This window comes from Diospyros lotus, chromosome 9 (assembly GCF_014633365.1).
Source record: "Diospyros lotus cultivar Yz01 chromosome 9, ASM1463336v1, whole genome shotgun sequence".
Lineage (NCBI taxonomy): Eukaryota > Viridiplantae > Streptophyta > Magnoliopsida > Ericales > Ebenaceae > Diospyros > Diospyros lotus.
The window spans coordinates 32,521,208-32,534,837 of record NC_068346.1 but is presented as its reverse complement, the minus strand read 5'-3'; the positions used below and the strand labels follow the sequence as shown (position 1 = coordinate 32,534,837).

The window sequence follows — 13,630 nt, the reverse complement described above, 5'->3', positions numbered from 1 at the left end:
GCCAAGCGTGCCGTCACTGGCTTTCCGAGCTGTGGGAAGTATTAAGCGTAATACGCGATCTCCAACTTTATCATGCCTGATCCGGACTTTTCTGTTATAGTAACGCGTTACCCTTTGTTGGTATACGGCGATCTTTAAACGAGCTATGTCTCTTGCTTCCTCCAATAGGTCCAAATTTACAGCTAGCAGTTCGTGATTCCCTTCTGGGTTGAAGGTGGCTCTTCGTTGGCTTGTCACCTCATATTCTGCTGGGATCATAGCTTCGGATCCGTAGGCCAACGAAAAGGGAGTCTCCCCTGTGCTGGTGCGAGCTGTCGTCCGATATGCCCAGAGCACTGTTTGTAGTTCGTCTGCCCAAGCACCATTCCTGTTCTCCATCTTCGTCTTTACGGCGTGCTTGATGATCTTGTTAACTGCCTCAACTTGCCCGTTCGCTTGGGGGTGGTCTACGGCCGTGAAGATCTTCTGAATGCCTAGTGACTCGCAAAATCGAATGAACTGCTCGCTGGTGAATTGAGTCCCGTTGTCCATAATTATCTACTGTGGGACCCCAAACCTGCAAATGATATTATCCCAGACGAATTTTTGTACCTTGGAGGTGGAGATTTCGGTGAGTTCTTTCGCTTCGGACAACTTGGTGAAGTAATCTACTGCCACGATAGTGTGCTTGCAGTTGCCTCGAGCCGTTGGGAGCGGCCCGATCAAGTCCATGCCCCAGAAAGCAAATGGCCACGGGCTGCTCATCTGTTGGAGGTAGACCGGAGGAGCTCGCGGGACTTTAGCAAACCGTTGGCACTTTTCACACCTCTTCACCAGCTCTATCGCATCCTGTTTCATCGTGGGCCAATAGAACCCTGCCGAAGTGCTTTCTGGGCTAGCGACAAAGCCCCAGCGTGGTTGCCGCAATGTCTAGCATGTATTTCCTCCAGCACAGTCAGACAATCAGGACCCTCGATACACCTTAACAGTGGACCTGTGAATCCTTCCTTATACAACACCTCATAGTAGATATAGTGGCGGACAGCTCGAGCTCGCAGTCTGCGCGCTTCGAGTTTGTCTATTGGCAGCTTTTTGCCCCGTAGATACTCCAGAATAGGACTCATCCATGAACCCTGGGGCGCGCCAATCACCATCGTCTCAGCCGATTGTTCCGTGCTAGGGGCGGCTAGAAATTCCACCGGTATAGCCCCCAAGAACTCTGTATCTTGCACAGTTGCCAGTCGAGCTAGTGCGTCTGCATGGGAATTTTGAGAACGGGGAATCTGGCGTACCTCGAATTTTGGGAGAAGGGCTAGAAGCTCGCGCACTTTGAGCAGGTATGCCACCATCTTTGCACCTTTCGCTTGATATTCCCCCCGTATTTGATTAACGACCAGTTGGGAGTCGCTGAAGATTACAACTGCTTCGGCTCGTACCTCCTTTGCCAGGCGTAGCCCTGCGAGTAATGCCTCGTACTCGGCCTCATTGTTGGTAGCTTGGAAACCGAATCGTAGGGCACAGAGGATCCTGTGACCCTCCGGGCTGATTAACATAACTCCAGCCCCAGCTCCTTGATCGCTTGATGATCCGTCAACATATAGCTCCTAGGACGGTCCTTCCGAGGCTTCTTCTCCCACTTGGGCTGGTCCAGTGAATTCAGCAATGAAATTCGCCAGTGCTTGTCCTTTGATAGCCGTCCTTGGTTTGTATTCCAAGTCGAACTGAGCGAGCTCGATCGCCCATTTCAACAAGCGACCTGAAGTGTCTGGTTTCTGCAAAATCTGCTTCAGGGGGTACTTGGTCAGAACGTCGATCTGATGGGCCTGGAAATAGGGACGCAACTTCCTCGATGCTGTGACTAAGCAGTATGCGAGCTTCTCCATCGGTGTGTACCTTGTTTCTACGTCCACCAACCTCTTGCTAACGTAGTAGACGGGGTATTGCACCCCTTCTTCCTCCTGAACCAATGCTGCGCTAAGAGCGTGCTCTGACACTCCCAGGTAGACGACCAATTTTTCCCCATCCTTAGGTTTTGAAAGTAACGGCGCTTGCCCCATGTACGCCTTCAACTGTTGGAAGGCGAGCTCGCATTCTTCACTCCAATTGAAGCCTTAGGCCTTCCTTAACGTATTGAAGAAAGGAATACACTTGTCAGTTGCCTTGGAGATAAACCGGCTCATGGCAGCGACCTAACCGGTAAGGCTCTACACATCCTTCATCTTTGTGGGAGATCTCATATCCAGCAAGGCCTTTATTTTTTCCGGGTTGGCCTCGATTCCTCTGTTGTTGACCATGAATCCCAAGAATTTCTCGGAAGCCACTCCAAAAGCGTACTTCAGTGGATTTAGTTTCATGTGGTAGCTCTTGAGGATCTCGAACATTTCTCCTAAATTGCGAACATGATCTGCGACCTGCTCAGATTTAACCAGCATATCGTCGACATATACCTCCATTGTTCTCCCAATCTGCGCTTCGAACATCGTATTCACGAGCCTCTGGTAGGTGGCCCCAGCATTCTTCATTTCGAACGGCATAACTTTGTAGCAGTACAGCCCACGATGGGTGATAAACGACGTGTGCTCCTCCTCGCTAGGATTCATGGAGATCTGGTTGTATCCCGAGTAGGCGTCCATGAAACTGAGGAGTTGGTGCCCTGTTGTTACATCCATGAGCTGGTCAATCCTGGGAAGGGGAAAGCTGTCTTTCGGGCAGGCCTTATTCAGGTCGGTGAAGTCGATGCAGGTCCTCCATTTTTCGTTCTTTTTCTTCACCAGGACTGGATTGGCTACCCAGACTGGGTACTGGGCTTCTCTGATGAATCCATTGTCCAGGAGCTTATCCATCTCCTCCTTAAGGGCGGCATAACGCTCTGGAGTCATTGGCCTCCTCTTCTGTCGCACTGGTCTATAGCTGGGGTCCATGTTGAGCCTGTGTGACATGACCTCCGAGGCTATGCCTACCATATCTTCATGGTTCCATGCAAACACATCCAGGTTAGCTTTAAGGAATTCAACCAATTGGCACTTTACCTCAGGGGCCAGATTCTTTCCGAGCTTCAGACACCTTTCAGCATCCACTTCGTTGGCCGGGACTTCTTCAAGTTCTTCCACCGGGCCAGAGGCCTTTTCACAATCCATTTCTCGGGGATCCAAGTCATAGTTTACCCCGCTCTGACTTGAAGGTCGCTGAGCTCCTCCTGCGACCACGTTCATTTTCTTTCCTTTGGCCCCCATCTTGACCGCATCCTCATAGCAGCGTCTCTCGAGGTGCTGTTCTCCCCGCATGCATCCTGTTCCATTGTTGGTCGGGAACTTGACGGTCGGAGACCTAGTTGAGGCGACCATGTCAAGCTCGTTCATCACTAGCCGCCCGAGTATGACGTTGTACGCTGCGGGACAGTCAATAATGAGGAATTCTACCATCACCGTTGCTTCATGACCTGGGCTCCCAACAGTGAATGGGAGTTTAACCCGCCCTATGGGAACAACTGCGTCTCCCGTGAATCCGTAAAGCGGCTCTGGGGACGAGCTCAATTGCTCGGGCCCTAGTCCCATCTGGTCGAAACAGGCCCTATACATCACGTTCACCGAGCTGCCAGTGTCCACCATTATTCTTCGTACCTCCATGTTGTCGATGTGAGCATGAATGACAAGGGCGTCATTGTGCGGCCAGTGTATGTCCCTGGCATCATCTTCGGAGAAGGTGATTTCTTTCATTGCCACCCTAGCTCGCTTAGATGGTCCCATCTGCTCAACAGATCCTGCTATCAAGACGTGATTAGCTTCGCGTACATAGCTTTCATGCGACCTATTCGATGTACCTGCGAGGTGAGGTCCACCGTGGATTGTGTAGATCGTTCGAACCGCAGGCACATGCTCATCCTCGGGGGGAGGTCGTTGTTGATTCGTCTACTGGGGTGGCTGGTTTGCAGGTCGCACCACGTAATCTCGCAGTCGGCCCCTTCGAATCAGTTCTTCAATTGCATCTTTCAAGGCGTAGCATTCGGAGGTGTCGTGCCCCACCTCGTTGTGGTACGCACAAAACTTCTCCGAGTTTCTGAACTTATTGGGAGTTTTTACCAGGTTCAGCCTCTCGAAATCTTCTCTCCTCTTTTCCATAGCGAAAATCCTCTCTTGAGAATCCGATAGGGCCGCGTAGTTGTTGAAACGGCCCTGCCTTGGAGGTCGCTCCTCTCGCTCTTCCCGTCGAGCTCGCTTGGCTACCTGATTGCTGAACCGCTCATCACGGTTTTCCCTTCTATTTCCCCCATCATTTCTTTTCCTGTCTCGGCTAGAACTTCCGGCTTCCTCCCTATGTCTAGCGGGCTTTTTCAAACCAAATGCCTCTTCCCACCGGATCTCCTTTGCAGCTCGCTCATAGAACTCCCAGATCTGTAACGGGGGATTTGTAAATGCTCTCATAGAGCTTCCCGTCTTTCTGGAGGCCTGCCGAGATGGCCGTCAAGATACTTTCGTCAGAGGGACTTTCGACGTTACTCACCTCGCACCGAAACCTGGTGATGTAGTCCTTGAGGGACTTGCTCGACCTTTGGAAGATCGTGGCGAGGTGGCATGGAGGAACGAGCTGCCGCCTCAGTGCCCTGTACTGACCGAGGAACCTCCGCTGGCATTCTTCCCAACTGCCAATGCTGCGAGATGGAAGGCTTCTGAGCCAAGCACACGGAATGTCTCCCAAGGTCGCAGGGAACACCCGGCACCTTACCAGCGAGCTAGTGGTCTGCAGGTCTATCTGGACATTAATGCGTCCAGATGGTCATAGGGGTCGCTGTCGCCATTGTACTGTGGTATGCTTGGAACCTTGAATCTCCTAGGGAGAGCTTCGAGCTCAACTTCTCTCGTGAACAGTGTTCTCTCTCCGTAGCCACTACTTTAGCCACGAGTTCCTTGCCATGCCTCTAACTCCTGCACCCTTTGGAGCAACTCCTCCACGGTTGTGCCCTGGTCCACAGATTGCTGGAGCTGCGGTCGCCTGCTTCCTCTCCCCAGGGAGCGATATAACGGGGGGTCTGTACTCTTGGACCTTGAGTTAGAGGAATTTACTGACCCTTCTGGCGAGGGAACTCTGTCAGCTTCTCCATTTGGTGGGGGCCTTTCCTCTCGTGGGTGGCGAGCTCTCTGGGGTGATGGTGGTTCTGGCTGTCTCGGGACCGTTTGCGGCTGGGCCCGGGCAAGGGCACTGACCGCTTCAGCGAGCTGCCTTACGGTGTTTTCCAGTGCCTCCTGACGTTACTACCAGGCCTGAATCGCCTCTGCTCTGACGGTTGGGGCGGCAGGTTGAGCCGGAGCCCGCGGGGGCACTCCAGCAATGACTCCGACAATTAGTGGAACCAAAGTTTCCGTTGCTGGGGCAACGGACCCTCAGACAGGCGGATCGTCGTGCGGTTGGTTGTGACGATTTTTTGGCAAATCGACGATTGCATCAGAGCTTCGTGCATTCCTTCCTCTTGCCATTGCTATCAATCTGTGCGGGCCCTCCTTCTAGCACCAAGATGTTGACGTACGAGAACCGTCAATCGGAGTTCGAGAACCCACAATGCGATAACAGGTGCCGAAGAGTAAGGAACAGAAGCAAAAGAACAAACAAGAAGCACACAAGATTTTTACGTGGTTCAGCCCGAATGATGCTTAGTCCACGACTGTTCTCTGGTTATTCTGACAGAGTCACAGTATGTAATTCAGTGATCGATCCCTTTACAGTGGCGTATCCTTCTCTATAAATAGAGTCGTGTTGTTCACAATTCGAATCAGTTCTAAGTATGGAAGGAGTCTATTCCGTTGATGGCATTTTCCTTATCAGCTTCGGAATATCAGGGATAGGTTCCTTGTCTTCAGGGATTTGAATTACTTCTGATAGGCAGGTGTATATCGCTTTCGATTATCTCGCGGTCTTCTAGCTGTTCTAATCTTTGGCGCGTCTTTCGGCAAAGCTAAAGTCGTGATGTTGTGATGCTGGGATGTTGTTTTGAGCGAGCTCGCTATTTTCAAGCGACCTGACTTTTTACCGTGAGACTCTTCATTGGTGGTTCTCGATCTCTGGGCTTGGCGGGTCTCTAAGGAATTCCGGCCAGCCTATTGGGCCTTGGGTATTTTGGGTTCGCCCTGCGGGACCGGGTCCAGCCCGTCAACTGATTCCCGAAAATCGCCCATAACAGTATCCATTGTTATGATTGATCAAAACGGGTATTTTGATCTTCCAATTGATGCCTAGTTTCTTTAAAATTTCTTTATTGATGGGGATGCATAGAGATAAAAACTAACTATCAATTGGGAACCATAACCCATATATAACTGCTTTTAGCAATTAATAGTTTTTAATATTTTCAAATTGGCCCCTCATCAATTTAGAAATATAACTTATGTCTCTACACATTAATTCCATGATAGTTTAATACCCAATAACCCAAAAATTAAACTTTACAGATCACTTTTAATTGACTAAACTTTAAGATAGTATTACACATTTAAAAATACATTTGTGGCCCTATATGCTGAATCATTTGTTTTTAACAAAAATGACCATTTTATTAATTGCAAGAATATCATACACGTATCATTATTCATTATTACATATTAGATATCATCCAAATCCGGCATTAGAACATACATCACTAACATGGTTGACTAAGAGCGATATGGAAGTTAAAGAGTTCTTGAGAGTTTTGGAGGTTCTCCTTGGGATTTCTTTTTATTCTTATTATTATTCTTATTCTTTTTCTTTTGTTTAATAATGGTTTAAGTAATGGTTGGAGGTTGATGTGTGTGTTTTGTTTGGGTTTTTATCTTTGATATATGTCAAGAAACATACTAATTGGAGGATTATCTAACTTTAATCTTCATACATTTGGTAAGTTGCATCCTTTCATAATATGTGCATAGCATATATAAGATGGCATGTGGATTGTGATGCATGTGTGACATATATTTACTTGTGTTATTTTTAAAAAGTCATGTGTTAGGGCATTCTGGGTTATGTACATGAATCTTAAAGTGTGAGTACTCAAAAGGAGCTACCATCTTATAGATCATTGGTTATTTTTTGGGGCATTAAGATAAGGAGACACGAGGCTACTATTTTAAGAGCACTAGTATGTGGTTGAAAAGCTTTAATTAAATAGGCTTGAAAATGGTTGAAATGCATTGTGTGTTTTTGTGTGTGCATGTGAACTTACATTTATAGCTCATACTTGCATTATAACATTTTTTTAGGTTGCAAAAGAGAAAACAAGAACATTGAAGCATCATAAGATAGATCGGTGGATTAATATTTACCTTTTGAGAGGTTTATGTTTAAGTCTTGTCTAGATGTTTAAGGTTTTTTAACACCCTAATAAAATCTCTAGTTAAGACTCGTAGTTTTCTATTTTGTAATGGTTTTGGATGTGTAACGAACATCTTTATGGTTGTTAACAATTTTGAGACATAAGCTTTTATATCATTAAACAAGAATAAAGGAAATGAAACGAATAAATTATTTCAAGCACATTTTTAAAGAGACATTTTTGGGTTGCATCTATTTTGATTGGTGATCAATAAATAGTTGCATCCATTTAAAAGTTGTGACATATTGCTCACATCTCTACAAATGGTCACAAACTAAATGTAACCATTTGAAGAATTATGACTTTTCATTCATACTTCAATTGGATATCGACAAATGGATGTATCTTAAAAGTGATTATTCATTTATTATTAATAGACAATTAATTGATATTCTTATAATTTGATTTCATTCATTCTATATTGAGTTCTTTTAAAGGGAAATCTTCAGAAACTATTAGCTATACACTTTCGTAATTTTAATAAATCTTAAGGATGATTTGTTGTTGATCTTACAACAAATCTAGTAGAAGCAAATAACACCTTAAGATAGTGATTTATCATAGTCAAAATCACATTATACAAAATTTTCACAATGTTTCCCCAACTAAGGCCACAATTTAAGGTTTTATGATTGTGTCCTTAAATTTTTATGTGGAAATGATGTTGGAATTGGTTTAAAATGGTTTTAGAGATCATATTTTTAAGGAAGAATCATGTGGATGATTCAAGAATCTTCTTAAAGGTTGAAGAAAGGTTATTCATTTTCTTGGAAAAAAATATACTATCAACTCATATAAGAGGTTGATTTTGAAACTTGGAAGAACAGATTTTAGAATTGGCTAAACTAGAATGTTTAACCATAGAGGAACCTAATTAAACCTGTAACACCCGAGATTTTTGTTTCTTTCTTAATTCAAATATGTAATATCCAAGAACTTTCAACTGTGATATATACCAGGGATATTTAAGTTAAGATACATGATGAAATGAGACATTTTCAAGTGATTACGAAAGTTCTAAGACAAAAACTTCGTTTTTGAAGTAGTGGCAAAATCGTAATTACTAAGTCCGGGTAAAAGCGAAATTCTTGGAAAAACTCGGGCATAAGTGTAATATTGGTAAACTAGCCAAAATATCAACCAAAAATATCAAGGATTAGCCAATGAACACCCTCCAAGTGTCCTTGTGAGGTGGAAGCATTCTATTAGGCGTTTGAGGATAAGATCAACGATGATGTGGCACAAATCTATTGGCCCGGTTTTCAATTAAATCTTAAGGTGGCTTACCTTGGAAGTTGTAATAATTAACTTTACCCCAAAAGTCTTAGAATGGCTTACCTTGGAAGAAAGAGATTGCCTTACACTAGAAGCCTTAGAATGGCTTACCTTGGAAGAAAGAGATTAGCTTACACTAGAAGCCTTAAAATGGCTTAGCTTGGAAGAAAGAAATTGGCTTGAAAAGAAAGAGATAAGGGTCATGATGGGTTCCTATCCTATAAGCCACGTGAAGGTAAGATTTGGAGGCTTGGATTGGAAGAGAATATAAGCTTGCTTGAGAAGATTGGAAAATTCAAAGATTGTAATGATTATAGGACACATGGCATTACCTGAGTGGAAGCACATGGATAAGTCTAAATCTTCTCCAAACCTTTACTTAACCTCCAAACTTGGGACACATGTCACCATTTGGGTGGTAACAAATGGAAGTAATGATGAATCCCAAATAATTAAGGTGACACATGGCACGCTATGATTTGATGGATAATTCTATAAATAGGCTTGAAATCTAACTTCCCAAGCCATCTCAAAATTGTGTGAGCCAAATCCAAGTTACTTTGAGAGCAAATTCAGAGAGAAATAAGATCTTGAGTGAGAGGAGGAAGTTCTGTAAAAGAAAGAGAGAAAGTCGGTGAAAAACAAGGGAGAAAACGAAGGAGAGGCAAAGGCTTGGCAGAAAGCGGACAGCTGCAAAGATCTTCTATAACAGTCTATCAATCAGAGAGGTAAGTCTGATTTATTTACATAATCATGTAAAGGACTGAAATAGGAGTCCGTAGGTTCAAACGGAAGTCGATTCGGAATTAAAATGAGAGAGATATGGCAAAAATACGAAAGGGTGTCGAATCTACCCCCAAGGCGTGAAAATAGGCGCCACCTATTCTTGGGGCGCGTGAGCGCACGTGCAAGCCCCTTCTTCCATGAGATTTCACATATCAACCCCTCATTTAATTACCTACAATTCCATGTAAGGTTATTTGAGGTTAGTTCACGAAAATACATATGTTGTCTGCAGAAAAACAAACCCGGTAAGGTGTGAAGCCTTAAACATTCAAATCTTGTCCAACCAAGTTAAGGTAAGTACATTATGAACTATTTATGATGTTTAAGCATGCCCATGAATTTATGTTATGTGGTCCCTCATGTTATGTTATGTTCACGCAAGTTTCAGGACCGGAGCTCGATAGCGCTACGCACGAGGGTTCGTGCCCCCGTAGTTGGTGGAACCTCCCGTGTCTCCATATGATATGTTATGTTATGTCATGACTTGTTTAAACACATATGATAGTTCTCTTGTACTTATTGAGACTCGCATCAATCTCACCCCATATTTTCCCCCCAGGTGATAGCGAATAAGGAGATTGGAGGACAGACGTGGAACGTGGTGGCTCCTTTAAAAAGAGATTTATGTAAATCTAAAAGTAGTTTTTCTTTCCTTTATCGAAACAAGTTTCCAAAGTTAAAAAGTAGATGTTATGAGAAAGCTTGTTTGAAAGACTATTTTGTGGTTTATGTTATGTTTTATGTCTTGTCAAATATTGATATCTGTATCACTCCTTTATAAATGAAAAACCCCATTTCCTTTTATACTTGTGGTGCCCCAACAATCGGAAGCGAGTGAAACATGAAGTGAATCAGCCTAAGCTTCGGAAGCAGGGTTCGGAAGCAAGGTTCGAAAGTAGGCTTCGAAAGAAGGCTTCGGGAGCGATCTTCGGAATGTGACATTTTGGTTCGTAAAAGTAACAATTGCGAGTTCGGAAGAGGTCTTCGGAAGCTATCTTCCGAACTATCAGGTACGGTCAACTGTTGACCTCTATATAAGGCCAACCTTATCAGTCCAAAAGGATCTTTTTCTTTTTCTCGAACACTGGTATTTTCTCTAAACTCCTCATCTTCTGAAGATCTTATTTCCCTTACCTTACTTAAGTAACCCTTCCGTACTGACTTAAGCTTCGGAGGGTCTTTGTGGGAAAAGTCCCACAAGCCTTCTAACTATTCTCTTACAGAAGATTACCTTCGGAAGATCACATTCGGAAGATTACTCCAGTAACCATCTTTGGAGGCAAATTTTCGGAAGGACCGTCCTACGCTTCGGAAGACATCTCCAAGCTTCGAAAGGAGTAGCTTCGGAAGGCATCTCCGGGCTTCGGAAGCGGCACCAAAATCGTAACTTGTTCGGATCTCGGGGTCAACGGCATTTATGCATGCTCCACTCATAAAAGTTTTTAATTGTTGTATTTTGGCAACAACAATTTGGCGTCGTCTGTGGGAAATGAAACAAAACGCACATTTACAAGATGCCGAGAGGAACAAAGTCAACTGGTTTAGCAAATCCGCCAAATGCAACCCGAAGGAACACTCGCTCCCGAACAGGAGACCCTAGCCATGTGCTACTTGCTATACGGAGACTTTTGGAAGATCACTTAGACAATGAGACACACTCAGGTAACATTCCATGAACATTGGAAGGTCGCCAGACTATTGGATTGGGTGTTATGGAGCATTCGGAGCAATGGGAGGTGCATGTTGTCGTTATAGGAGGACAGGTGGGGAGGCAAGGGAGACAAAACCCACCTATGATGCAGGCTAATCAAGAGCAGCACTCCCTGGGACAATCCTCAGTTCCAAGGAGGAACCCTGCGGTAACTTTGGTACCTCCAGAGCCTTCAAGGGCAGCACCACCCACGGTTCTACTATCGGATTATGAACAACTACAGAAGAATTTTGAAGAGCTGAAGAACCAAAACAATGAACTCAGAACAAGTAATGAAGAGAGTATGAGAAAATTACAGGGGATCACTGTCCTGTTACATGAGTTGATGCCAGACATTCACATTCCCCAAGCAGGACAAACAGGCGTATAAGGATATTGGAGATCCTTAGACAACCCCCCGAGGGCACCTCACCAAGGGATAAGAATCGGGACCCCCAGGTGTAATGATCAAGTTCCGTCAATAGAGAATCCAAGGAGAATCCATGATAGGAGGCCAGGGAAAGCTCCCATGTATGAAGAAATGACAGAAAGCACCCACTCAAGGGCCCTTTGTGTTCCGTCCCCCGGCAGGAATGAAGCGGAGAAGGAAACACTTAAGGCATCTGACGTCAAGCGCCTCATAGAAGAAGTATTAGAACATAAGCAAATCGGGACGACGCCAATAGAAGCACCCGTGAAAGGATTTCCATTATCCGAAGAGCTTCAAAGACAACCAGTATAATTAGGGTTCAGGCTACCACAGCTTCCCCGAGAGGCATTTGCAACACTTCGTCGCGATGGCTGTGCTACATGGGTGGAACGAGGTCACCAGATGTAAGGCTTTCCCTCTCTCACTGGCAGGAGAGGCTCAACAGTGGTTCACTGAGCAACCCGCCGGGCATATCCAATCGTTTGAACAGTTGAAGAAAGAATTTCTGGAGGCATTCTCTGCTTACGTTCCGAAGAAAAAGAGTGCCATGTACTTAATGAGCTTGCAACAGAGGCCAAACGAGTCACTAAAACAGTACATTGAAAGGTTTAGGGCTACAACATAAGAAGTAAGAGACCTCCCAGTAGGCCTTGCCGCATCCGCCTTGCTTAATGGAACCACCTACGCCCCGCTCAGAAGATCTCTAGCCAAAACCGAACCGAGCTCAATGACTGAGTTGTTTGCTCGAGCCGAGCAGTTTATTGTCCAAATGGAAATTTTGGAAACATGGGAAGGTAAAAGAAAAGGAAGGTCGAGCGATGTTGGGTTAGACAGATCAGTGAAGATACAGAGAAGAGAAGAGCCTCCCAAAATGCCATTCCGGAGCTTCATGCCCTTTACTGAGCCAAGGGCCGCCGTCCTTTCCTCCATTGCTCATACCGGGCTCATCAATTTTCCGCCGCACACCAACCAGCCAATGGGGAGGAACATGGACTTCTTTTGCAAATTTCACGAGTCCCCAGGGCATACCACAGAACAGTGTCGAGAACTACGAAATCAAATTAAGCAGCTAATCAGAGAAGGGAAGTTAGATCGATTCATACTGGATAAACCAAAGAACCAGCAAGGCAGGAGGGAAGAATCCAAAAGAAACAATCAGGGAAGATCCACACGTCCGAGGGGTGACGCCCCAAATAGAAGAGAAAACCAACCACCCCAACAAAGAGAAGGGGAAAGAAACAACCCGAGGAAGGAGGAAGAAAGACCTAGTGTAGAAGATGGAAATGAACCCGTTATGGAGAGGATACATGTAATTTCGGGAGGAGAGAACTTGGTAGGAGACTCCTCCTCCTCCAGAAAGGCATATGCGCACCAAGCGTTACACGTTAATTCAGTAGAGAAGATACAAGAAGACGATGACCCCCTCATTTTTGCACCGGAAGACCGGGGAAGTGTGTCGCTCCCCCACGATAACCCTTTGGTTATCTATGCTATCATTGCCAATCATCCGATTGAAAGAATACTGGTAGATAACGGAAGCTCCGTGAACCTCTTGTATTGGAATTGCTTTGAGAAGATGCACGTCGCCCATGATTAACTGAAAACAGTCGCTTCCCCCCTCTATAGCTTCACGGGAGAGGCAGTACCGATGGTCGGATCGATTCAATTGCCCATTACGCTCGGAGACCACCCCCGAGTGATCACCCGATAGGTGAATTTTATGGTGGTCAGGACTTTCTCCTCAGCCTACAATGTGATATTGGGACGCTCACTTATCAACACTATGAGAGCTGCCATCTCTCCAAGGTATTTGTTGATGAAATTCCCCACTCCTCATAGGGTCGGACAAGTAAGGGGTAATCAGAAACAAGCCAGGGTATGTTATGTGAGCTCCACGCGGAGTGCAATGGAAAAAGGAAAAGCATTGACTGAAGAGACCTTGTTGATTGGCGAGCAAACTCTCGAGGCCAACAAACCTCAGCCGGTAGAGCCGCTTGAAGCAATCCCTCTAAATCCTAGCGACGAAAGCCGGCAAGTACGCGTGGGAAGTCAACTAACGAGTCGAGAGAAAGAGGAAATTATCAAATGTTTGCGCTCTTATGCAGACATATTCTCCTGGACGTCAGCCGAC

General features: G+C 45.2%; 1 protein-coding gene and 1 long non-coding RNA gene across 2 annotated transcripts; both read left to right on the top strand.

Annotated features, from left to right (window-relative positions):
- Positions 1–9,182: 9,182 nt before the first annotated feature.
- Positions 9,183–9,982, top strand: LOC127809488 (uncharacterized). Its single transcript, XR_008025120.1, has 3 exons — positions 9,183–9,321; positions 9,612–9,672; positions 9,768–9,982. It is a non-coding gene; the product is annotated as an uncharacterized LOC127809488 (long non-coding RNA).
- A 2,388-nt stretch (positions 9,983–12,370) lies between these two features.
- On the top strand, positions 12,371–13,096 carry LOC127809365 (uncharacterized). The gene has a single exon (XM_052348128.1). It carries the CDS (start codon positions 12,371–12,373, stop codon positions 13,094–13,096), a length of 726 nt encoding a protein of 241 aa, XP_052204088.1.
- Positions 13,097–13,630: the final 534 nt, after the last annotated feature.